At 42.1% G+C, this 27218-nt stretch overlaps 2 protein-coding genes across 4 annotated transcripts; one reads left to right on the top strand and one right to left on the bottom strand.

Annotated features, from left to right (window-relative positions):
* Window positions 1-165: 165 nt before the first annotated feature.
* tfb1m (transcription factor B1, mitochondrial) lies at window positions 166-22984 on the bottom strand. 3 transcript variants are annotated; one of them, XM_026354724.1, is made up of 8 exons: window positions 22879-22984; window positions 21847-21993; window positions 21153-21304; window positions 20902-21010; window positions 20658-20809; window positions 20333-20452; window positions 2077-2204; window positions 166-1145 (listed from the first exon to the last, which is right to left on the bottom strand). In XM_026354724.1, the coding sequence occupies exons 2-8, from the start codon at window positions 21977-21979 to the stop codon at window positions 878-880; spliced, it is 1062 nt and encodes a 353-aa protein (XP_026210509.1). In that variant the 5' UTR covers window positions 21980-21993; window positions 22879-22984; the 3' UTR covers window positions 166-877. The 3 variants fall into 3 exon arrangements, with proteins under 3 accessions (XP_026210509.1, XP_026210510.1, XP_026210511.1); XM_026354725.1 differs by having other exon boundaries at window positions 22888-22908; XM_026354726.1 differs by lacking the exon at window positions 22879-22984 and adding an exon at window positions 22678-22701.
* On the top strand, window positions 9152-13997 carry LOC113158660 (claudin-20). Its single transcript, XM_026354727.1, has 2 exons — window positions 9152-9425; window positions 10066-13997. The coding sequence occupies exon 2, from the start codon at window positions 10240-10242 to the stop codon at window positions 10966-10968; it is 729 nt and encodes a 242-aa protein (XP_026210512.1). The 5' UTR covers window positions 9152-9425; window positions 10066-10239; the 3' UTR covers window positions 10969-13997.
* Window positions 22985-27218: the final 4234 nt, after the last annotated feature.

The raw sequence follows: 27218 nt of genomic DNA, 5'->3' as shown, positions 1-27218 counted from the left end.
CAGCCCTGCCATGTTCTGCTGGTGACAATCTGTTCAACACTGATATAAAACCTTAAACACCAAAGTGAAATTAATTTCGGATACGTTAGATATGCTGTATTCTGTGCTAGAAATGCAACAAATGTTTATGGCATGTTGCATTAAATGAATTAATACCCATCAGAGTTTCTGATTTACTTTTTAAAATGTCAGTGGTGAGAGTGTAGTATTTGTCTCATCAGCCAAACGTTTTGAGACCTCACTCTTTACAAAAACATGTACGGTAGGCAAATCCAAATGTACACATACAATACAAGAAGGCCAGAGTTATACACCAAAAAATATTTTAGGAGTTTTCTTTCTTTTAATAGAACAAGAGTCTTTCTCAAGCCGACACAGTCCTCCTCGCTTTAAGCTCTGTTTCCCACATGACTACACAAATCCAATGTACAGTGGAAGAAAAAAAAAAAAAAAGTCCTGGATATAGTGCAGCCATGTTGTTCCCATTCTTTAAATCACTCTGAAAACAGTCTGATGTTTCTTTCAGGTCCCACAGGACAAGCTGTTATAGAACTGAGATATAACGAGCTACTAATAAAGAGCTACTGTGAGTAACTAACACATCGTCTTTTTACTCAAAAACACATAATGTTGCTCTGAGTTCTCCCATCCCAGAACAAGGACCTCTGCATGACTTATGGTTCCTGTCTCTGTCCCAAGATTTCATGTATTCCAGCCTACCTATTGCTCCCGGGGTGCAGGGAAAAGCGTTTTAAAATGTTTTAAAAATGCATGCTTATGCCAGGTGGAAATGTCAAGGCTAAGAGCCGTCTGTTGTCTCCCTGTGCTGACAGGGGCTATTAGTGGGCTCCTCCTTGGTTTCTTTCTTTTTTTGCCTTCAGCGGGGCTGTTGCGGGCTCGGTAGTGTGCTGGTTACTGTGTCCGTTGGTGTGTTCCCTTGCCTGGTGTGGTGCTTCATCCTGAGCTCCTCTCTGTAGTTGTAGCTGAGGAGACTGGGTTCGTGGCTGCAGAGATGAGCGTAGGCATCTGCTAAAGCCCTGATCTGGGGTATGGTGAGTTCTGTAGGGCGTAGAGTGGGATCCACATCAGCCTTCTGCATCATCTCCTGTGTCAGCTCAATACGATACGCCTCAGGGAACAACTTCCTGAAGAAGAAGGAAAAAGGGAAGAAATAGATAGCAGATATTCCTACATTCAGGTCACTCTGGTATCTTAATGATCATGAAAGTTTAATGGCATTATAAAGTTCAAACAAAACGAAATTATCCCTTAGCAATTATCTCAAATCTGTGAAATTAATTGAAATCACACAAAGGGCTAGAAGTGCTCATGAATTGTTAATTTGTTTCACTGCCATGCTACACAGTCACTGACACAAGAACAAGAATCACACAGACACAAACCTCTTCAACGTAAGGAGGACTTAATTTAAATTTCCAATTTTAGTTTACTTTGCTGGATCTCACCGTAAAAAGCTCTCCAGAAATTCAATAAAGCAATATAGCCATTTATTTTTCAAGGCTCTCTCTAAGATGTCCTTCTGTCTTTCTTCTCTGCAGGTTATTGAGCAATCACCAATTCCAAACACTTTGCAATACACATGCTTTTGGAGCGCTTCAGCGCTGGTGCGTCCTCTGTAATTTGGTACGGCCAGCCCACAGCAGTTACATAAAATATGCTGCCTCGTCTTCCTATGCCACCTCAGTGACTCATAATAGCTGCTCTCTTTCACACAGCAGTGTTCTTTTGTTATCCAGGCCCACATACACTTTTCTAACAGGCATGGGGGCGATGGGCAGCGTGCACATGTGCGTGGGCGCTCTGTGGGCGCTCCGCTGTTTTTGGCTATAGAAAGCCTCAAAAGTTATGTCTTCATTTGTCAGCGTGGCGACTGTGCGAGAACGAAAAGGCAAATCAAAACCCATTGTAATTAATGATGAGACGAACGTGCTGCTGTCAGAAAGCAGTGGATGAAAAATGTAGAAGAGAGAATGATAGATGAGACAAGATTAAAAAGAAAAATGAGAGAGAGAGAGGAAAAAGAGACTATATATGAAGTTGTATAACGGTGCTTACTCTACTCCTTTATGGCAGTGCTTCCTGCGGAACTGGAAAATGTTCCTGACGACTTTCTCCACCAGGCTGAAGGGCTGCTGGATCTGGGGCTGAACCAGAGGAGTGAAGTGAACTACTCCTACATCCACCTACACACACACATACACACAACAAGAGGAATCCATCCAGCAGAGGGTTAGCACAGACCTTAAAACGAGATTGCAAAGAGTGTTCACATGGGACTGGAGGAAAAAAAAAGGTGCCAAGGCAGAGCAAGTAGGTGTGAAGAGAAAGGAGAAAATGCTGGCAAAAGAGATACAACGCTGGACAAAGAGAGAGAAAAAGGTTGAGGATCAACACACTGGGATAAAAGAAAAGAGGAAAGGCAGAAACTCAGATGACGCAGCATGGCTGGCTGGCAAACCGATTCCAGTTGCCACAGTAACACCTGTGCGATGGACCATAGAAACTGAGCCTCTCTCTTTCTTTCCTGTCTCTGGTCTCGTCACTGCACCACCACTGAGTTTTTTCAATACCTACAAGCCTGACTCACTGTAGCATTCCTCTTTTGATCCTCTTCATCCCACTGTTTTCTTTTCCTATCATGCTCTAGCATTTCCACTGAGGGTGAAACCAATGGAGCATAAAAAAAACATATATGGATCCAGTGATGGTATGTTAGGCAGCCAGGGAGCTCACATCCTGCTTTATGGACGAGGACAAAGAAAAAAAAAACAATTAAAGAAAATAATGGAAAAACTAAACCTGCTGAAACCCTGGCTTTGTAGTGTAGCTTCCTAAAGGTCCCTCTAGTAGTTTGGTTTGATGAACTCAAGTGCCCCCATCATCTTCCAAATGTAATAATTTGAAGCCATTTTAAACTATTATATTAAGAGTAAGGTTTTCAAACTTCAGTTAAAGTGACAGAGACTGGACATTTCAACCATTCACCACATTTAGTATCAACCATCTGATACTCATATCTATTTCAGCTACGTATTCCTTCCTTTACTATATATTTCCATAGCTAATCCATCACTTTCAGCTAATGGGTTCAATTGTTTATTTATGACCTTGGCTAATAATTTATTTGAAGCATTTTAATAAATATAAGAAGGAAGTCCAGTTGCTATGACTCAGCTTCTAGATAACTTCACCTGGATGACTGAAAATCTTCACTAACATATTTTAATAAATAACATTTTTAAAATGTTAATTTCCCTTACTTTTTGTTAACTTCATACCTGACTGACACTTGATACTAGAGCTGATTTTATTATTCTCATCTCACTGGGTTCATTATATATTATGTTATAAAGATGACTCTGTATGTAGTTTCAATTTTTTTCAAATGAGTTGAACTACTCAATAATATCTCCACCTACCCTCCTGACCCTGGTTGGAAATCAATGAACTACAGCATAAGACTAGTAGACTGGGGAGACCTAGGCTCCAGTGCCACTAGCTGCTGTCTCCAATCCTTTCTGTGTCAGCTCTAAGCTGACATGACACACTGTTGAAGTAATCGTGACAGACTCAGCAGAGTCTCTCTCGCTCTCAGATGGCTCTCTCTTTAACTTTCGAGCACATGTAACATCCACACATTCACTGCTCACTCTATTGCTTGTTCTCCTATAAAGGATCATCTACTCTTCATCTTCTGAACACCATGATGCGATGAAAGGAGCCAAAATATATTAAAAGATCATTTCTGAATCTCTCGATCAGAGAGTCGGCAGCACAAAAAAAAAAAGACCATTTTCTTTCAAAGTTGTTTCACATGATGGTGTTCAGCTCTGCAAGTTATTGCTTAAGGGGTTACTGCACAATCAAGAGTGATATACCACTGTGTGTGGAGCAATGGCACAGTCAGACAGTGGGCGGCAGAGCAGTTGCCTGTCTGCCTTTCTGGACATGGTAATAGCTTTTCTTCCAAAGTGAGAGAGCACAGAGAAGGACTGAACTCTTTACTGGATGAGTGGACTGACAATGGGGCTCAGAGGAGAAACATCAGTGACGTTAGTTGTAATGATAATACATTTCATTGGCCTTAAGTGCTCTCTGGCTTGGAGTGGATTACACGATACTAAAAATAAATAAATAAATAAAAAAAATAAAAATAAAAAAGGCCAGAAAGCAAGAAACATAACAAACACCTACACTTTTCTTTTCCATCTGGGTGAAATAGAACTGAGACCTGGAAGAAGAATCCAGTATTGATAAGGAAGGGAAAAGAAAACAGAGACGATGTACGAAATATATTATGATGTAAAAGTAGCAAAGAAAAAAGTCCGAAAAGAAGAAAGCATGAAGGAACATGAACAGAAATCCCATACAGCATTTTAACTTAAGACTTAAAAGACAAACATGTAAAAAACACTGCTCTCGTCTTAAGACTACATGCCCTGTGGAGCTCCTTGTGCATTCTTGAAGCTTGTATTTCTGAAATGTGTGACTCACTCTCATTCACAGCTGCCTTTTCTGGGCTAGGGGCTGGTGTTGATAATTGGGGGGGGGGGGGGATTAAAGTGGTCCAAAGGTGTGCAAGAGATTTCTAATGAGTCGTTTAGATTCCCCTTTTTCTGTGAACAACTGGGGTAGTGGTCTGCAGCCCTCGTAAAGCACAACACTGTCTCTTATCACATCTACACATCCGTGTGTAGCCCAGAGACCACTGGCTGCTGCTGAGCTTCCTGCTGCAATCAAGTTTAAAGGGATGGCCAAGGTGTAGCTGTTTGTCTCAGCAGCCCTGTAGGCTATACGCTATAACTGTGCAAAGAAAGGTTTTAGGCTCAGTACTAGATTAGACAACATGGAGGAATGAACGATGTTATGACTTGAAGCTGTAAGTGCTTGTACTGTACAATTGTTGAGTAAATCTAATGCTTAATTTAAATGTTTTTTGTCATGTTTAATGGTCTACCAATGAATGATGACTTGGTTTATTTATAGCGTAAGTAATAGACTTGCCTTGTTCGTGATGAGTCTATTATTAATACACTAGCCCTTTTAGATCACATGATGCATTAAAAAAAAACAAACAAAGGCCATATGACAGAAACCATGGCTGCAGTATTTGGCTTAAAACAAAGCCATGTGTTATGAGAATCTGTCCCTCCACCTGTCGAATCAACATTTAGGGATTTTATATTCTGGATTTGCAAACTGCTTCTATGAGTGATGCAAGATCAGACCACCAACTGTTAGGAAGAAGCAATAAAAAAGGAATGCCTTTAATTTCACTCTCTGCTGGAATAATTAGGCCATTTATATTCTGTGCTTCATGATTTAAGAGAGGAGCAAGGAAAAAAGTCGATGTTTTAGCTATACAGGCAGTAGCATTTCAGACATCAGCTTGTCCAAGTGACTTTACAGTTATGATTTATGTATGGCCTTGCTACACGGCTTCACTAGGTAGCAGTACTGTAATATATCCAGCTCCTTGCTGTTAATCCTTCCCCTGACAACCTCAACATGCAAGGAAACTCCATCTTAAATCACGCGTTGTCACCTGGGTGCTCCGCTGAGGTGCTATGAACATGCCTTCACAACCCTGTCCCCCCCCACCCCCCCAAACACCCTAAAATGCTTTGCACTTGCTAGGGGAGATCCTGAACTGGGATAGCAAACTGACTCATTGTGCTTATCTGACAAGCTTAATATTTCTCCCGCTGGCTCAAACGATCCTTCACTGCCTGCCCTTTTCAGGAAAGCAGTGGCAGTAGGCCTCGTACACACAAAGTGGGCAGCGATGGAAATCCTCTGACACTAATCATTTTTTAGGCTTGAGCAAATCATTGTATTTAGCAGGGAAAACAAGTGAATCATTGCCACTAATTTGGCCTCTAAATGAGACGGTTATGTAATGATCTATACTCACGAAAAATCCTCTTGCTCTGATTCTTTCAATCCAGCTAATTTGATCAGAGTTTTTGAAATCAAGGCTTTACAGAGACTTTGAACCCAACTTTCATCTTACAAACAGTATTCTTAAATAATCAGATAAACTATCACCTAGCATTTCTACTATTACTGCTGAATGGTAGAGAATTTGAAAATGTACACACTATATATATATTAACACACTTGTTCATTACCATATTTCCAGCGTTTGACCTTCCCAAAGCTCAGCAGGGAACTCTACTACTCCAGCTACTCTCCTTTGTCTGTTTCCCTCGTGTTTCTTGGTCAGTTCTTGCCCAGCGCTGTGTGAGCAGTCATTTGTCATGTCGCTCTAAGCATAACCAAGATGAGATGGCAGGGGCCCTGGGGCACCAGCCACTGTGCTACCTGAACCACCAACACTTGCGCTTACATAAAGGGAGGCTGTGAGAAAGAGCAGGGCGATGGAAGAAAGCTATATACAGCCAGGGAATAAACGAGAGAAAAGCTCACAGAGATGCCGCAATCAAAGGGGAAAGAACTGCATTAATCATGACAATACCTTGAGAAGACAACCTCCATTACATCAGCGGAGAGAGACAGCCTCTCAGAGAGGAGAAGGCACCAGTCAATGCCACTGTATATACCAGGCTGATGTTGCTTGAGAGGTTTGGGGCAGAATGGCTTTGGCTTCCTGCACAGGCAGCCCAGCGTACTTCCCATGAAACTGTCCACGGCACGCACACACCAAAGACTGTAACCCTAGCCTTTGACAAGATCAGCTCCTTGGAGAGACACTTTCGTCATGGCAGGCTTGAACTTTGCCCAAAAATGTGACATTTTCTAGAACAGTGGAAGAGCGAATGAGGACAGCATGGGAAAAATAGTTTTGATGTGATATTTAAAAACTCATAAATGCTATTTCACACCGTTCACTTGGGATTCAGTCATAATGAAGTAGGCACAAGAGACTCTTTAATCAAGTCAATGATGGTAATTTCGCAACATGTCACAAGTGCTATGCCTGAGACCGGTTTACAAATATTATATATGGTGAATCTGGACATGGGCCCCCCTGAGCAACTACATCGTATTGACAGCAGCATCACGGCCATCACGCCATACCTTGCATCTCTGCTGTGAACAATGTACCTTTGCAAGACGATGAGCACGGAAACTAATTACGCAAGGGAGGACATAAAAGAGGAAAATGCAAATTGAATGACAAAAGCCCCTCGTGTGGGTAAAAAGGAAAAAGGGGAGCATGGCTGGTGCGGCTGTGCCTCAGAGCTATGGTGCAGAAAGGCTAGAGAGCTCTGCGATGAGGTGATAAAATAAAGGGAACCACGCTTGTAACAGCCGGCGATATCTTCACACATCATAGCGTTGCACATCTGCACTCACAGGGTGTTATGTTAACAGCATTTTGCTCTCGTCTCCTTCCTATTTCCCCCCCTATTTTGATCCATTCCCTCTATAATCTATTTATATATTTATCTTACCTCCCACAGCACAACACCAACATCTGCACTTAGGATCTGATTGGTTACAAGGAGACAGGTCACACGCGCCACACTGTAGTGTGTCTGGAAAATTTCTCATGCTGCTGCAGTGGTATCCCACACGGAGCTGGGTGTAATGTGGTGTGTACCATCTCTGCATGCTGGCCAGATCTCAATTTAAGAAAAAATAAATAAAAAAGCTCTGGTCAGGGTAGTACACAGGCAGGATGGCGGCTTGAGAGAGCACTGGGCCACATTAAACAAAAAAAATCAATAGCTTATCAAATAATTTACTACCAGAACGTCTACATATAATGCTTGAGGCTACACATTACTGTGGTGGCAACATGAATTTCCACAGCTGGTTGTTTTTGCTGATTTGCACATGCAGCTAAATAATAGCAACAAACATCAAGGTTATCGGGTCTCTTAGTCCGGTCAGATATTTTTCCCCTACTCGTTTCGTCCTCTTTGTCATTCATGAATCAAGGCCGTCCTTACCACTCCCTCCCTTGTTGTATGTCCTCTACAGGGAGGAGAGGAAATCTAGGAAAAGACAGGGTAGCAGCTGGGAGTTTTAGCCTCCTGCTGACTGGTGCTTGATGAAGATGATGAATCAGGTAGAGTCAGTTTTGTCATCTTTGAATACATGGGCTCCTCCGGCGATCCATAAATGCCCTGCCTTAATTAGATTACCTCTCCCAATTGTGAATTAGGGCTATTTTGGAAATCTTATCTCAACTTTGCACCTTGGCTCTCTTATCTTTTAACAACAGCAGTATTTCATTATGATTGCTGAGATGTGCAACAGGAGCTGGAGGGATTCAAGTTTAACAGTTTACACAACAGTGCTGGAAGAGTTTTTAAAGTCGAAGAATCAAATCATCTCTACGGCCGACTGCTATGTTGGAGAAAGTAACACTTGGCAGAACGTCATGAAAAAAGTCTTATGTTCTGTCCTTCTTTTACTTGAGGTTATTTGTCATGATCGAACAGAGAACAGTACATATTTCAAACTTGTAATTATTGTTGTTTGTTTGTTTTTCCCTGTGAATATCAGATCTCCAGATGAATACAGAATAGGTTATTCAAGTATTTATTATTATATAAGTAATCTAAACATTGGTAACTGTGAACCATATTAAATAGTTTAATACAGATAAATATGAAGAATTCATTAAAAGGGCTCATCATCTCCTGAGGTAAAGGTAAAGTTACTGATAAACATGATAACTTTTGGAAAGGTAAATGCTCATTAACATTGGTATAATGTAATTATAATCACCTCCATTTAGTTGGCAGCATTAATTACTCTGGTTTTAATGGTGAATTGATTCTTAGTTAAGCACCATTTTTCTTTAGCTAGCTGTCAGCTAGCTCATTTAGCTATTCATTAGTCCAGACATTTGATTATTCTTATTCATGGGGAAATATTTAGCATTTTGTAAATTTAAATGATGTTACTGTCGACAAAAAGAAACAAGCCATTAAAAGTAAGTGGGTCTATTTTATTATTATTATTATTATTATTATTATTGAAAAGCTCATGTGTGGCGGTGTTTGAAGTTGTGGTTGTGAGGCAGAGGATGGAGCAAACACACACACACACACACACACACACACACACACACACACACACACACACACACACACACACACACACACACACACACACACACACACACACACACACACGCCGGTGAAGAGAGAGAGAGAGCAGTGGGGAGGAAGAGACACGGAGAGAGAGCGAGAGAGCTCCGGTCATTTCTCCCAGGCTCCGACCGGGTCTGTGTGGTCTAGAGCCGGGATGTCCGCTCATGCCCCGCGCTGAGGGAGATGGACGGTGAGACCGGGTCCGTGGTCCGGGCTGATTTCTCGTCCTCGCCCCCTCAGCAGCCGACGGTGTTTCTGCTGTGTGTGACTGTGTGTTTACAGGAATCGCTACGAACAACGTGACGCGTCGGTACCAGCTCTGCAGCAGCCCGGGTAAGGGATCATTTCAACAGCGTTTTATTCCCCTTGGACCCAAAAACAACAGCTGATAATTAGTCTGAACTTAGACAGTATGTGTTTAAAGCTGGAACCACCTATTTATTTTGATGAGTAACACCACAATGCGTCCGACAAAATAATAACAAAGGAGAACCTGCAATCACAGGTTTAATGGCAGATGTTGACTAATGAGTAACCACTTTTTAACTTGAAGATCATGTTAAATCACTGTTAAAATGCATCTTCAGCTTATTGTGGATAGCACAGAAACTAAAGTGGGAGAATAGTGAATATTTGAGAGGGGTGAGGGCACTGCAGCTTTAAGTCCACATAGCTATTGAGCATTGCAAATACCACAAACTCATCGCGCCCTCTCCAATAACAGCTCTATGGGGCTCTCTTAAGGAAAAAAAGGAGAGGGCAGCACGTAGAAAATGCACACATGCACAACAACCCTCAGTGTTTTGCTTACCTATAATCAGCCCGAGCCAGCTCTTATCGCTCATGCCTCATGCTGTCCTTTGTTTCCAGCCAGAAAAAGTCTGCGCTTGTGAGGTTACTGAGGGGAGAGAGAAGGAGGGAGTGCAAGGAAACACACTCACTTCAATTTCTCGATTCTGTCTCTCTCCTCCAGTCCAGTGGAGCTACAGCTGAAGGAACTGAGGATTTGACTGGCAGCTGGTACACTACTAAGGGAGGGGAGAGAGGCGGCTGGGCAGCGGGGTCGACGAGCCTGGCTGACGCTGGGCGAATGTTGCCAGGCGAGGACAAGGGCTGAGGCGGCAACATCACCGACTTTAAAAACACCATGGCATCCACGGGCATGCAGATATTTGGATTTGTCCTAGCACTGTTGGGCATAATGGGTGCCATGGTGGCTACTCTGCTGCCCAACTGGAAGGTCAGTGCAGATGTGGGCTCCAACATCATAACAGCAATCTCACAGATGCAAGGACTATGGATGGACTGCACATGGTACAGCACAGGTATGTTCAGCTGCACACTTAAATATTCAGTGCTTTCACTACCTGCATACTTGCAGACTGCCCGCACCACCATGGTGTTATGCTGCGTACTGGCTGCCATGGGCCTCTGCCTTGCGTCCCTGGGACTAAAATGCACACGCTGGGGAGGTGGACGCCGTTCTAAGCGGCACGCTGCAATTGCAAGTGGTGGATGCTTTGTCACTGCAGGCTTTCTGTGTCTGGTGCCTGCCTCCTGGTTTACCAACGAGGTCATCACCAACTTCCTGGACTCCAGTGTGCCCGAGAGCAATAAGTTTGAGCCTGGGGGTGCTGTATATGTGGCCTTTGTTTCAGCTGGATTTCTCTTTGTGGGGGGATCCATTTTCTGTATGTCCTGCTCGGGGAAGAGGCATGGTCCCCAGGACCTGGTCCTGCTCCCTCCTCCTGATAAACTGCTTCTCCAGCAGCAGCAGCAACAGCTGCTCCAGCAGCAGCAAGAGCTCCAGCACCAGTACTGCTCTCTCTCCCCATTAGACAATAAGACTGGCTACAGTCTGCAGGACTATGTGTAGAAAAGCAGCACGGTGTACGCTACAGCTAAAGGGGGACAAGCCTGAGGGGGATCCATCTCGGCTTACGCTACTCACTGGGCTCCACTGCAGGTGGAGGTGGAGAAAAATAAGAGAGGAGGGCAACAACTTTGAATTCCTTTTATTTCTGTTTTGCAAGCACAAGCAGTGGAGGTATTCCCTAAGCGGCGCCTTGGAACAAACAGTGAGAATGTGTGAGGAGCCTGGATAAGGTGCTGCAGAACTGAAGGAAACCATTAACCAAATGCAGACATCCTCAATCAGTAAATCACAGTAAGCGTTCCCCTGGGAATGGATTAAGCAAATAAGAAGAGATTCCGTGTAGATTTTTTTTTTTCCTCGCCAAAGGTTTGAAACGAAAGAAAAAGCAATCATTTAGCTGCTATTTACAATCGTTTGGTGGACTCCCATTTGACAGAATAGGCAATATAATGTCTGAAAGCAGTAGGTGGAAGCTCTTTTATAGCAAGCCATTGTAGTTTTTCGTATACTTAGCCACTAGAATGCTATGTGGAACTGATTGAAATAAATGGTCATATTTTTGTTAGCTACTAGAATGATGTTGATATGATATTTTGCCTCTAAAGCATGCTGCGTGGAGCCTGTCTGTGTATTAATCCAGCGGAATGCCTGGTAGAAGACTGAGACATAGCCACACAATGCCTGTGCCTGAAAAGCTGTAGAAACATTACCCTGCTGTAACTGTTCAAAGAGGACTGTCAGGAGGAGTAGATGCGGGTTGCTGAGCTGAATTTGAGACTGAGAATGCAGACAAACAGATGCCTGCTTCTCTCTCTGCAGGGGAAAATTTGAGAGAGATGGAGAGAAATTGATAGAAAGAGATTCAATCCTCAGCAGAGTGGACTATCTGATATGCCGTTTTCATATTTCCATCCAGAGAAAAATACATCCTGCGTGTAAGTAGCAGCTACCCATCCCAATCCATTCCCGCACACCCACACACTTACACATGCTCTTGTGTGTCTTTGTGTATAACGTAAACACTCACGCGCGCCGGCTTTTTGCATGTGCTTTTCAATTCTGTCATCCTCTACCACACTGCCATGGAAACAGAAATCAGCATTCAAATGTCTTTATTGTCAGGGGGAATGTGCATGTCAGTCACACAGTGATTTGAAGTTGTTTTATTTTGAGGGGGGGCATTTTTTCACCATGGCTTTATAAGCTTTAATCAGAGCCTCTGCTCACACTACTGTCACTAATCCCTTTTATTACCCAGTGACATGAGGCAGCATTCCTCTTACATAGCTATGGTGTCCATACCATGCAAGTAGTCTCACAGGGATGAATAGATGCTTAATGATGCAGTGGTAGAGAGGCAAAGATGAAGCAGAAAGAGAGAAGCTTCTTGAGTCATAGTCGACTAGGTAGCTGTGCGGCAGGCAGCTAAAAAAGGTTTGACTCATTCTCCATATGTGACTTGTTTTCCAAGTGCGTCAGCAGTACGCGTATGCTGCCAGTCTGCACCTGCAGAAGGTCTCAGTGTCTTAACTTGCTGCCACTTGACTAAACTGCCACCCGTTTTCTGTTCTTACTTGTCAGTCCGATCTTTTTTTATCCACATCCTCTGTCCTGCTTGTGTCACATGTCACGGGGATGTGATCGCTGACAAGAGAATGCTGATGCATGTTGAAAGCATGGATGCCCGACACACACACACACACACACACACACACACACAAACAAAACTCCCACCTGCTCATATGTCAGTTGCACCGTTATGCTTTAAATGGTTACATTCCTGAGAGCGTCTACTTTTTTCTGAGGTAAAGATATGAGAGGAATATTGCTTTCTTGCACGAGATAGACCTTGGCAATGGTGTATAGGAGCACCCCTTCCCTCCTTCTCTCTCATAAACATGCAGCTTCCTGGGGCAGAGCAGATGGCTAAGCCCAGCTCGCCACCTGCAGGCTGCTGCCGGCATGCCACGGGTATCTCTGTGGGTACCACTGCCGGCCCTGGCAGCCTCCTACGGCCAGATTTCTACCCCACCCTGACTTAGCCGTCTCGCCCAGCAGATTTCAGCTGACAAAACTAGCCTCCTGACAATAACTCACTGCCCAGGCACCATAACCAATGCAATAAACAAAGTAAAGAATGTGCCATGTCATCAACCAATACTGACACATTGTGTGTTTCAAGAATGTGCCAAATTGTCTCATAATGACACGTTTTAATACGGTCTGGAGTTCTTTGTGTTTATTTTTTTATTGTGTTATTTGTACATGAATTATCCATTAGCAAATGTTTTATGGATTTGTGATTTGTTCTGCCAGACTAAGTCTCAACTCAGCTAGATGCTTGTGTACAGTCCAGTGCAGCTTTCGAGGGTTATTTTAAATCCTCTTTATTCCTCAGTTCCCAAAGCACAGAAAGACTGCACTGGGCATGAGGGTTTTATTGGGAAGACGTGTGTGGTATTTTCAAAAAGAACAAAAATGTGTTTGTTTCAGGAATTCTGGTTCACTGTAGGTCTTTGGCAACTGTACACAGGTTTCTAGGCTTTTAAATATTTTTTTTCTACTGAGCGACCAGACGTCCCTCAGACTATTTCAATAAGACACAATACCATGTTCATAACATATCTTCTTTATAAGAAGACTACTCAATGCACCTTTATTTGTGTTACTTTATTTCCCAGCAGTTTCTAATGACTGAGCATCCCGAGCTCTCTGGGCCAGTTCAAATAAATAACAGGCACTCTGGAATAAAGGTAACAATTTCTGTCTGATAGGATTTAGTAGAGAAAGCTTGAAATTTCTCTTTTTTTTGTGGATGTGCAGCTTGATCATCAGCACGTAATTTCATTAGCTTATAAATGGCCAGAGTGCAAAGTGACTAGGTCCTAAAAGTTTAGAGTTACAACTCTCCTGCGTATACTGTACCAAGACACTGATTTATCATTTTGATAACTGCAGCTTATTTTTGTGATGCTTTAGCACGTCATACTTTGCCAGAGCATATTTGTGATGATGAACAGTTCACAAGTTCTGATACAGTTGTCTCAATGTGCTAGTGCAAGTAGTTCTATTTTTTACCAATAAAACTATTTTGTAAAAGCAACGAGCTATGTCGTCCGTTGTGTGCTTTCATGTGCAAAGCTGCTGAGGATGGAGATAGTGATCGTCCTACTGCCAGAACTACAGATTGTTGGATGGTACAAGCTGTGCTGGGTGTAGGCAGGCAGGCTGTTCATACGCAGCACCCAGGAATACAGCAGTATGGGTCAAACTAAAATACGCATACATAAAATATCACTATGTGCAAATGGGTTTTAAAAAAAGGATTTTTCCTTTAATACCACACCCAGCCTGTTCTAGTCAGTCCTTACTAACATGGTAGCATTAGATGATGAATTAAATAATAACAGTGTCCCAGAGAGATTTAAGGGAATGTGATACACGTCAGTTGTGCGGTTTATCCTACACAAAGCCATGTAGGATAGCTGCTGTTGATTTGCAATTAGATGGGCACAGGAACACAGAACAGCAGGTGGATTCCATTTGTCTTATTTAGTTCAACGATTTTAAATGATGTGCGCAAAATAAAGGTGGCATGTAATAATAGGTTGGGTACGAGACATTAATATACACGACACACCGAAGACAGTTGCAATATATCACCGCCATAAATCTACACTGGTGAATTAGCTCAAGTAAAATCACAACTTTGATTAAAGCACATATAATTGTTGTGTAGCAGAGTTTATGCCAATAAGTAAACACAGACTGCAGTAACCGCAATTGCTAAAATACATGGGGCAATTTAGAAACAGCGTCCTTTAAAGACTGATAACTAGAAATGATTCATCAATCAGCTCATTGCTAAAAGCTATTTGATGGGTGTCTTTCAGAGAAATTTTTTTTTAGACATACATAAGTGTGCACAAATTTTCTGCACAAGAACATCTTTAACTTTCAGCTCACAATACAGCACATTATGTTCTTCGGCTTTAATATCTGCGACATATAGTTTCTTTCCAAGCGATTCTGGGCTCTGTGACAGCTGATTGGAGCCTCATCGAAACCAACTGAGTGCGAATGTGCTTTACTGAAACAAACATGGATTATTCAAGGCTCTTTCTCTCTCTCTCCCACCCTTCTTGGTTATGCAACAAGAGTGCAGATCAAATAACTACTCTTCTCGTGGGGAAACGCTAATAAGATCTGCTCCTCTGTGTATTTAACCTACATTTTCCATCAAAGGCTTTCACCCTGAGTTGCCACTATGACAGACTGGGCTCCTCTCAGTTTCAGACAGGGGTTAATCATGCTTCAGGCTTTTCTGTGACTTCTCCTGACATGCCAAAAAACACAAATGATTTTATCGACCTTCCTGACCGGTGAATAACCTTTCTAAAGATCAACCACAGAGAAAGAAAAGGCAGATGTGGAAGACAACGAGATGATGGCTGCTCACATAGGCGTTAATGCACTCCTCCGGCGCAGCTTCCAGACACAAAGAGTGAGACATATCAGAGCATGTTAATCACCAAAACTCCATTAACGATCGCTGCATTACTCAAAATGCGAGACTCCAAATTGTTCTAGTATGTCACCATCCTTAATGTCTGGCTCTGTGTTTTTGACAGCTGTTATGCTCATGAACGTTCATGCTGGAGATATAATGCAGTCATCAGCACTGAGGGAGAATGACCTTCCTTTGTTGGAGCGGCTCTCCTCTGGTCCCAGTGCTCATGTGAGGCAGGAGAGTAACAGCAACGACCTTGGCTGCGCAGTAAACTGCTGAGAAAGGCAGTAAAAGCTATGGAGATGACAAAAGGAGAGCTTGTAGGAAAACAATACATTCTGACAGTTCAAAGGAGGCCCTTTAATATTTCAGCTTTCAGCGTGGGCTGGAGGATTTGGTAAACTGAAAGTGAGCGAAGCTAAATGGTCAGAGGCTGTGGACACCTCATTTAATGCCATCTAGAGCCCTTGATGACAATGGTCACCTGCATATCCTCTCAGCATGCTCACTAACTAAATAGAGCTGAATTTGCTAAACTCTGAACAAACCTGGCATAGTGTTTGGTTTTTTGTTGGGAGCACTAGATCTCTAGAGATGTTCATAATCCAACTCTGCTAACCTCGGCATTTTCTTTAAGGAGAGAGGAGGAGTATTTTTAGCTTTTCTTCACCTTGGGTCTGTGATTGTTGAGACCAAGCCTTCAGGCGTTTACTGCGCTGGCACGAGTCATTGAAATAACTTTCCCCAATACTCTTGATACCGTGTTTGACCCCGTTTATGAGATAGGAATAGGCCTAGATGAATTGCCTGTAGAAAGTGTGGCGAGGAGGTGAGAAAGCAGTGCAGTCCGTCTTGCTGTTGAGGCGAGAGCTAGGCCACTTCAGGCCACAGTGAAGATATCCATCACTGCATTATGGAGTGCACTGAGATGGCTCTGTCTCTACACTGAAACACCCTCTGAATTCAACAGATCATTTTGATCCTTGAAACACCAGCTGACACCTTTGCTCGAGAGAACACCAAGTGATAATAAAAACGGGTTTATATATCTGCTGGATTTCTACTGCACAAGTCCAAACTCCCCCCGACAACTGCCGGCCATAATGGCTGTTCAATGCAGCATTAACAAATTTAATTTATGCTCCGCTCATCTGGTCTGTGCTCTTGGTGGATCATTGTGTACAAGGCAAACATCTGTAGGGCTCTCCTCTTGTGAGGCTCCGTTAGTTGATGGGTGCTGGCTGATGCAGTCATTACTCAGAGCGGGCTGACGACTGGCCCGGACAACCATCTGCTGGAGGTACGCCTCACTCTCCTTTCAGATCGATCTCTGTCGTGAATCTGTCTCCAGCTCTTTTGTACTCGTGTGGAGGAGGCTTGAGTGTGCTTACGTCCTTTTGTAGCTTTTGTTTCATTACATACATCATAACCAGTCTGAATTCAGTTTCATTTTCTTAGACTCAATCCCTAGTCTCACTGCAGTTTTACTCACTTTCCAATGTGTCCTCTTCATCCATCTTTTTTATTGTCATCTCCCACATCTTAATCCATTTTCCTCTGTCCCATTTTGATTCTCCTTAATAATTTTCTTATTGTTTCTTTCATCTTCATCATTTAATATTTACATCTCACTCCACCTCCTTCTCTGGGTTTCCATTACTTTCTTGCCTCTTCTATCATTGTTGTTATAATAAAGCCCTCCTGAAGCTCTACACAAGAACAGTAGGTTGCTTGTGATAGAGCATCTATTGCCCCACCTAGACTTCCCTGTGATGGACAGAAGTTGGTTTTAATCAACTCAGTGGAGCTTCATGATTTATTCTCAGCTATTAAAAAGAGGCAGTGAAGATGAATTTGGAAGACTGGATGTTTGCTGAAGATGAACATGCCTTAAAAACAGCATGCAGTCTTACATTCCTTGACCCCTGACCAGAATATAAATTGGAAATATGGATGGATGCAGTAACAGAAAAACACATTCGACGCTCAACTTACTTCCTTACATACAGTATGTCAAGCTGTGAATGACAAAAGCAATTTAAGGATCAGTCAATCTTTCTGTCTATGTGAGAATTAACAGGAGGAGAGTGACTAATAAAGGAAGTGAGGCAGGTGTGATCTGCAGCAGGACAGACCTAGGGCACTCTGAGCCTGGGGGAACACCGTCAAAGCAGCCAATCGCTGCTCTCAGAAACCTTCAAGGACAATCTCAGTCACTCAATGTGACACAAGAGAGATGCAGTCCGGGGGCGAGGAGAACAAGACGGACAAATTAAACAGCAAGGATAAGAGTGTTTATCTGGCCACCCCACGTCAATATGAGCCCAGGCATCTGCTAATGTAAAGTGCGTTCAACATTTCCCCTCATTTTATCCTGTTTAGCCTGCACTAGCCGATTCTTGTAGATTCAAATCAACAGGCAAATCAACCTGCACTTCCCCTGCTGCTATTTTCTCATCATGGTTATTTGGAAAGGTTCTGTAATTTCATTGCTTTTTTTTTTTTTGGTGGCTCTTTTTAAATCACTATTTGTTTCATTACACAGCACTAAACGCACTTCAGCTGTTTTTCACACTCCACTAATTGCCATATGTTGTATAACACCTGCTTCTGCGTATTTTATTCACAGCAGCGTTGGACAGTTGCGACTGGTAATGTGGGAGAGGGGGTCGGGTGATGCTGTGTGAGTTTTGGGTGATATTCAATCAATAGATGATTGAGTTAACACGGTCAGTTAGTGATCAACACCAACAAAAACAGAGAGCTTCAATGTGACAAAGACATGCCAAGAGCAGACAAAAACGAAGCCCATGTATGCTTCAATCTGAACAGATCCCTCTTCATTCACACAATCATTTGTCCCACCATTTCAGAGGGAACAAGATAATACCAACAATTAGACCACTGAGCTGATTTACCGGCTCTAGGTATGAGCCCCAGTCTCTCTCGCTCTCTTACACACAGAAAAGGGACAGACAAAGAGGAATATAGAGGGATAGACCTTATATTTGGCAGTATTACTCTGCCATATGAGTGACTTCTCCCAGCAAAGGGAGGAATTTAGCCATTATCCTTTTTTTTTTAACATTAGACACTTCGGTACTTTCACTAGAGCACTACAAGCAGTGTCTAGTATTAACACATGATTTCACAATTCTTTCATGTATTCTCTTTAAGCATTCTTTATAGACAATCTACTGGTCTAGCTACGTCTATATTCCTGTATGGCACAACCTCAACCCCCTAAGCCTTTGATGTTGCCCCATAAATCAGGCAGGGCATTTTTATTGTTCATGCAATTCTGTGTAATTACTCTGGTGTGCACCAGTAAAACAATTCTGAGGCATGAAGCATTTTATGAATTATGCTACATGACATACTAGTAGAAAGGGGTCTAAACAATGCAGAGGGTATGACGGCATTAACACTGTCTATGTGCTCTCTGATATTTTATAGGACACGCTAAGTAGGAGACCTGCTCATCAAACAGCCATCAGCTTTCCTAATGATATCAATTCAACCAAGTGGTCATTAAAACATTTAGTGGGGGGATAGATGGCCTGTGTGGGCATGTGGGAGGCGCTGATTCATCTGCAGTGCAGGAAAAATGCACGCACGTATAGCGTGACACTAGTCTGTTAACATTTATGCAACCCAAATGCATGCTACTGTAAAACACATGCACATGTGCAGATTTAGAGCACAGACAAGCCTGCTGAAACCCATTAAGCTACGGTTTGATATAAACACAAAAATAAGACATTTAAAAAGAGAAAAAAAAAAGCACAGCACAGCAAGGCAGCTGAGTGTGATGAAATAATCATCGAGAGCCATATCTTCTAAGAGAATGAACAATCAGCTCTGGTCCCATTCACTCTGCTGCATTTTACTTCACAGTGAAGATTAAATATTTACCAACAGCTGGCCTCCTAAAGAGCTATGACATCTTCAAGGGACCAACAGTCCATCTCTGTTATCCACCTAACACCTATCCTTTAATTCATGAAAAGAAAAACATGGTCTCGTTTGTACAAAGATGTAAGACACCTCCCGAGTCCTTCAAAAAACATGTCTGTAAACTCGGTGGAGCTGTCTTTTAGCCAATCCTAATATTTCAAATTTTGCAGCAGCACTTTCATTTTTTCATGTGCCTCCTAGTCCTACTATAAATCCTTACCAAGATTTTTTTAAACCCCTGCGTTCTCATGTTATGTAAAAGTAAACGCCTTTCTTCCACCACTGATAGACTCACAAGGGTTGGAAGACACAGCAAGAGAAATTTGGGCCTAAAAAAGAAATAGACCCTCATTACAAGGCACAGTGTGATCGTGCCACATCTCAAATACCCACCAGGCATCATTACAACCTAGAAAGGGTCCAAAGACAGAACAGAGGCAACACTGATTCAACACAGTCTTAATGAAGCCTTAAAGCAAGAGGGGTGAGGGAGGGATGAGTGGTGGGAAATGATGAGGGACTGACAGGAGCATGGGACCAGATGAGGAGCAGAGATTAGGAGATGTGAAGATGTCTCTCTCATCACAGGTTATCTTAGGATAAGAGCTGTGAAATAATAATAATGTCTCCATCTGCTGCTTTTCCAATTCCAGGTCCGAAGATTGAAATTAACATTAAACTTTCTCAAAAGTTCATAATTTCACTGAATGTGTTCTGAAAGTGGACATTTCTTTCAGTTTCAGCCCAGACAGAATATTTGGCTGGATTTTACGGATACATAGCTCTAGCTTTTGCACAGTTCACTACATAGGTAACTGGAGCACATGCTTGTTTTTCTGCTGTGTAGAGTCAGATTTAGAAAATTACAATAAACATTATCATCAACTTAAGTCTTACCTTTGGTTTGGGGACAAAGGCACGTCCAGGGATGGTGAAGCAGTTGTGGACTGTGCAAAGATACTGAGCCATGATGGACAAACGACTCCTCTGTTTACTGCCTGTGCTTGCCGTCAACCTCTAGATGAAAAGGACAAATAAAAAATAATTGAAATGATCATTTAAGTTTTGGAAAATTTAAACATCAGTAAATTCAGCTTCTAATGATTTTGTGACACAAAAGTATTTTAATCTTCATTTAAGTCGCTGTTTATATCCTTGGCACCTCGACAACACGGCAGAATCCAGACATTGATCCAGAGATGTAACAGCAGTGTTAACCCACCTCTGCCACCTCTTTCTGGAAAGTAAGTGTGAGTCGAGTGCGTCCGTACACGAACGGTCCTGTTCTGTTGGCTATGTTCTCAAGCCACTTGATGATGAGGAGGGTCGAGATACTAAACGGGAGATTCCCTATGATGTGGAGGTTGGGTGGATCTGTGGAGCCACACACACAAACACAGACATTTTAGTCGCAAATATGTGTTTTCACACTGAACCACAGTAACAGCTTTCACTGATGTCCTCACCTTCTTCCCATGGCTTAGTGATATTTACTGGGAACCCTCGATCCATTCTGTAAGTGAGTATGTCACCGTGGACTATCCTTAACCTTCCGGGTGCAGCATCAGACAACAACTGTAGGATCAGATATGAGTAGTCATCAGTCAATCTGCAGATGGCTACAAATGCTGCAGATTAAAATAGATCAATGCATATAACACATGAAGTAGTTTTGAACTAATGACCTTGTTCACATTCTGCCAACCTTAACATTTACCTTTAGCCCAGGAATGAACCGTGTATCTTTCTCCACTACCAGCAGGTCCACTGCACCTGCATTGAGAATGGAGCGAGTGAGGCCCCCGGGACCAGGACCCACCTCACACACATGGCTGTCCCTCAAACTGCCTGCTTGACGGACTATTTTGTCTGAAAAGATGGAGATGGATGGACTCAGCTCTAGGAAACAATGTCTGTTATATGTCTGTATACAAACTGTGAATTCCATGCTACTTTAGAACAACAAATAAATCACATAAACTCTCCAATCAAATGTCTTCATCAGAGTGGTGGGTATCTAAATTGAGATTAATAGTGTAGGTTGTTGCAATTCCTGCCTCTGTGTGATGAATATGGGATGCATTAATCTAACAGTCACCTTGTCCAAGGACAAGAGAGCAGATCAGTCCTGCACTGCATCACTGATAATTATATTAAGGCTCAAGCTCTGCAAAGGATGCAAACAATTGGCTCAGTCCATTTATATTAGCAGCAGATCTCGTTAACCTCCCCCATATAGACTGTCGGTTTCGATGCCTTGAAACAAGGCAATCTGGAGCTGTGAAATAAAGTGCACTAGAAAGCACACCACTACGTCCCCTGTGCAGACACAGCAACAAAGAACAGGGACTAGCAGGTATTGGTGCATTGCAGATAGAAAGGAAAAGAAAGAGTGAGGCAGGAAGACTAACCTGTGAGCCTCAAGTCCAAAAGAAAGTTCTGTGACAGTTGTTTCTCAGCTCGCAGGTTGTACAGCTTTATCAGCTCCCCTACAGTAGGCAGGGGAGGCAGTCGGAGAGATGCCAATTTCCCAGAGGTGGCCATCGTTCAGGTAAACACTGTAAAAACAGGTGAAAGAAATAAACTATGATGCATCAGCTTCCTCAGGGGTAATTCAGACACAGAGAGGCAAACGAAAATATTTCAAGTCAGGAGTAATCTTCCAAATTGAAAGGCAGTACGTGCATATGTATTTTGTGATTTCAGCCTTAATCATCATCTCATTGAGATTGATTTTAAACCTAGTTCAAACATATTATGTCATGTTCACATTGTAAAACACAAATGATATGAAACAAAATGGTCTATAGATGCAGATCTTAGTTCTGTCTAAATATTCCCAATTCAGTTACAATTACTTTTTCATTAGGTCATGAGATTGACTTACAGTGTCTAACCTAAAACTGTGGTGTGTTATTAGTGTATTAGAAATAAGACCTCCTGCACCATCTAGTGGTGTTATGTCAGAAAACTAAATGGGAGCTCACTAAGCTATAAAATACAGTTCAAGCCCTTCCTTTGCAGTATATTTTGAAAACACGTCCATGCATGACATCTTTACATTATCAGTGAGTTGGTAGCAGTAAAGAAAACAGCTTATTTCGGTTCTGAGCACGATAATACAAGAGTCAAGATTGCTGCAGGCGGTTACAACACATCATCTCCAATACGTGATATCACTGACATGCAAGCCGTGAATCTCTCAGATAATAATGTGCTTTAAACTCTTGTTGACATCTCACCGAGAAGTGACGCTAACACAGGCGTTAGCATCTGCAGCTAACGTTAACGCTTGCCTGAAGCTAAAATATAGCTCCGAGTTTAGCCATTAAACTCCGTCTTTAAAGTTCGAGATAAAGTTACGAACAGACTACAAACACAATGAAAACACAGAACTTACATATACAAATAACAATACTAATAATACAAAAGCGTTAACCCACGTTTCTCACCGGTAGCGTTTCTTTCCTTACATTTCCTTATTCGTCATCGATGAACGTCCAATGAGCCTGCGAGGATGTGAACGTCGACCAATCAAATTGAAGTAAGCTGGCTTCGGTTTAACCTTGAAGGGCCGACTGTTGTTGATGTAATTATGCAACGCAGTCACCAGGTGGCGACATTTTAGTGGTGAAACTGTAGAAGTGGAGTACAGTACATCTACAAAGACTCTTTAATTGATGTAGTCCTACAAAACAAATCTCTATGTCATTATGTCATTATTTACTCTGTTTCTTTGAATGTAATCTAAAATGTTTTTTTGCGAAGAACAGCTGTTCAAGATCAAATGCAGACATTTGATATAATCTGCATCAGGCCCCATCACGTAGAACTAACTAATAGTTCAACGTACCAAATTGACCAGGTGTCCACATGTTTTGACATTTAGAAAAAATGGCCAGCTGTTGTTTTAAGTGAGCCCCGGTTCCCTATGTCCTCGCTCTGGGAGCTTGAGATTACCTATTTCTACTACTATTTTGTGTTTGTGACAGTTGTGTCTCCTGCTGTGGTTGACCTTGAGAGAACACCTCAGTGCCAAAGGAGAGGAGAAAGAGAAATAATGGCAGTGATCAGCAGAATTACCAGAGCGACGACTGGGATTGATCAAATGTGCCCCACTCATTTCAATCAACCCTCAGGTATTATCAGTTTTTCCAATTAGTAATGTCTTAACTCTCTTTGTGACCTTAATGTGAAAAATTGGCAAACTGCTAAAAGCAAGCTGGCAAAACTGCAATATCTATTTTCAGCTATACATAGTGCATTTGAATACATATGTTGGATACGTGTCACATTACATTTAAAAAATGTTCATAACTTTATCCCTTTCCCACAACCTTTAACTCTGCGCAAATGTTTGCCGTGTTCCCATGTATAGCGTATGGCAGGTGAAAAGCTACAAGAAGCGAAGCCAGCTCTTAAATACCTGTCAGAGTAAAAGCAAAATATCCAAAGGTTTTATCAGTAGTTTCATATTGACTATGGATAATGTGTGGTTCAAGACAGTTTTTAAAATTTGAGCTCCCTCACCTGAGAAACTCGAGCCACAAAACAGCCAAAAGATTACAGGACGCGTAATAACCTAATGGAAAAACATATGTTGATGAAACACATTGATGAATTTCTCTGCAATGCTGCCAACGCCGATCTTTGAGTTTGAGTCCATGAGAGGTGTCAGCAGCACCTCTTCAGATCAGTTTAATCTCAAACTTAATGTAATGCAAGTTTTTTTTTTTTAAGTGGACCTTGGGATGAGAGTTTTGTGGTCAAACTGTGTTAAAGTGAAAGACCAACTAAAAACCCCACATTAACGTCTAATTACAGCTCAGCTGGCTTTCACAAAGGTTTTTGCTGTAATGACTGTTGTCGTTAAATAAAAGGAGCTCAGACAAGTTTCCAGGGAATTACCAGTGTGGTAACATGAACAGTCATTCACACATATTGAGGAGTCAGCCTGCCTGGACTTTACACAGTATACTGTATGTGAGTTTAAAAAAAAACTATTGCCATCTTTCAACTCTATAGTCTGTGTGCGATCGGCCAAAACAGGAAATGAAACATAAGTAATTAACATTTCTGAGATGGTAAGTCATCACTATAACTAAAACATCACAAGAAAAACAAAGGCTGAAATGTTTTAGAGTATATAATTTCCAAGCCAATTTAGACTTTAGAAACCTTACATCAATAAACACAAAAACCACAAGAGATGAGATGTCTGCAGCGTGTTCAACAATAACTTCAGTTACGATGATAATTCACAGTTGAGTCAGTATTATGTTCTGGTGTTTTACTGGATGTGTTATTGATGGTGTAACAAGTTCAAGAGGGTTAATAGTCCAAGAAGTGAAACCAGATGTATTGTGAACAACCATCTGAATTGCTTGGCTCAAGTATTTACTATGTCAATACTGTACAGTGTTCTACTGAACACTAAATAATCACTGGTAACTAAATTATATCCAGTGACTGTGATTTAGTTATAGATATATCAATTTAACATTCAATTTGAATGGTTTTTATTTTCCGAGGAGGAATTTGACATTTGACATGGGTTTACCTCATTAAGCTTGGATGTGCATCATTCTTAAATCAGGCTTAAGAAGTCTTAAGCCGGTTAGACTCAAACTGTTGTGTGATGTCATTTTGATTCTTTTTATAAACACATATGTACATTTATCATTTCGGACAGGACGCTATTATTGTGTTCGGAAGTGGAAAATAGGAACGCTATTTAGACATACTTGTCTGTCAACCTTATATATATATATATATAAAAAAAGAACCACATAAAAGAAATTGCAGCGTTGAGATTCCTGTGGTCATCATTGTGTTCCTGTGATACATGTGTTGTGGTATTTTTGTGGTGCTGTGAGATTTGCTGGCATTTTTAGGGCAATTAACTATGTGCATTTGGTGTTTTGTGGCACCAGTGTTGTATAAGTACTCGTTAGACGCTGTGTGTGCTGTGTGTTTGTGATATTTACCAAATAATAAGGTCCTGTCAGTCACATCTCAGGAAAAACTATTAGTTAGGAGGTTTTGGTGGCAAATAATTCCGGGTGCTCTGCTCATAATACTTGGTGGCACTAACGTTAAAGGGTATAGTCATGTCCTGTCACTCAATTTCTGCATTATTTTTCTTTAGCCTTCATCCTTTCTGCAAAACCCTACGTATTCACTTCATGGTTTGAAGCCAGGAACACTGTGTTCCCTGTTGTCTTGGCCTCATCTAGTCACCACTCAGCTTGGACAGCTCTTTAACATCTGTCAGCGAGCCCAAAACTGAAAACCACTCGGGGGAGCCGAGGTGATGCCTGAGCAGAAGATGTGGAAGTCAGCAGGGGGTTGCTGATATTGCGAGGACAGGTTTTGAGGACAGACCCAACTGTTGGATGTGACCTCAGTCATTACTTTGAGCCTGAGCGACGACAAGGTACAAATGAGAGACCTGTGTGAAAAATCTGTGTGTAGAAGAGTGTGTGTGTGTGCTCTTGCAGATAGACTGTGTGTGTTATGACTGGTTTATGACATTATGAATTGAATTGCATTACATCACGTTAGCTTTGATACAATCTTCTTAAGCCTCTTCACAACTGGATGACACAGCAACGTTTTGACACCCGTCTTACATTAATTAAATGCGAGTGGTATCCATTCTGATAACATCATGTACGCTATGTGTGGGAATATCAGATACATCAAGCAGGCCACATTTCCACTGTGATTCATAACAACCGCAGCCCCAGTGGGCCCAGGCAGGACCACTGTCCTGTGGTCATTATATATACAGAGTGAAATCATAACAAACCTCTTCCTCGCTGGATCCCGCCACATGACCTCATTTTTGGGTGTGGGAATTATGGCGCTCAATCAGAATACACTTCTCATGACCTCAGTTTGGATAGATTGTCCTCTTCTGTACCACATGCAGGGGATGACATATGTGGGGAAAAAAGCGTCTGTCAAACAAATGTTCTTTCCGATTTGAGTCTTCTGCTCTGATTCACTTCCAGTGTCACATTCAGGACGACGCAAAAGTTAAAATGTCTCTGAGGACTTTCCAGAGCTGGTGAACTATTGGATGACCTTGTATCTCTCAGATATCACAAGCGTCTTGTGACCAGATGGCAAGTGAAGGGAGGGAATGTGAGGAATTGACAACCAGTGTGTTTGTGTGTCCATGTATTGTGTCTACTGGACAAAACATTACGTCAGGTCCACAGCCACATAACTCCCATGGTTACATGGGAACAGCTCTTGGGTCAGATGTGCAATGCAGCAAGATATGATGAAGAGGGAGTGAATGGGTTCCTGTCCATCTGACTTAATTCCTCAGTGACTTATCTGTTGGTTTAACTGCTGTGTCTTTTGTTTGCTTTGGTTTCCACCTAGTGACTCATCCATCCTTTATCTTGAGCACTTTTCCTTTTAAGAGTTTGCACAGGTGCCGGAGCCAATCACAGCTGTCACTAGGCAAGAGGCAGGGTGCACCCTGGATCCGCTCCATCTATGTGACATATAGAGACTGACAAACTTTCACAATCATATTCAGACATATGGACAAATTAGAGGCACAGATTAACCTAACTTTATGACATTGGGCTGTGGGGAGAGACAGGACCACCCAGAGGAAACCGCGGGAAATGCAGGCACGGGGAGAGCATGCAAGTTCCACACAGAAAGGCACCTGTCTAGCTGTGAGCACACAAGACTTTCACTTCAAGGACAAGAATCGAATTCCCACAAACAAACCAAAATATCACAGAAATAATCAAACATC

The sequence above is a fragment of the Anabas testudineus genome, chromosome 12 (genome assembly GCF_900324465.2).
Source record: "Anabas testudineus chromosome 12, fAnaTes1.2, whole genome shotgun sequence".
NCBI lineage: Eukaryota > Metazoa > Chordata > Actinopteri > Anabantiformes > Anabantidae > Anabas > Anabas testudineus.
The sequence above is the reverse complement of the archived record's forward strand: the minus strand, read 5'-3'. Positions and strand labels throughout refer to the sequence as shown.

What these genes read in the sequence shown, in the direction of transcription:
- LOC113158660 (XM_026354727.1), top strand. Translation starts at nt 10,240, where the DNA reads ATGGCATCCACGGGCATGCAGATATTTGGATTTGTCCTAGCACTGTTG.
- tfb1m (XM_026354724.1), bottom strand. Translation starts at nt 21,979, where the DNA reads ATGGCCACCTCTGGGAAATTGGCATCTCTCCGACTGCCTCCCCTGCCT. An exon ending in CCTTTGTCCCCAAACCAAAG is followed by an intron (nt 2,205 to 20,332) that starts GTAAGACTTAAG and finishes GTGTGTGTGTAG; the next exon opens with GTGGATGTAGGAGTAGTTCA. An exon ending in CACTGCCATAAAGGAGTAGA is followed by an intron (nt 1,146 to 2,076) that starts GTAAGCACCGTT and finishes CTTCTTCTTCAG; the next exon opens with GAAGTTGTTCCCTGAGGCGT.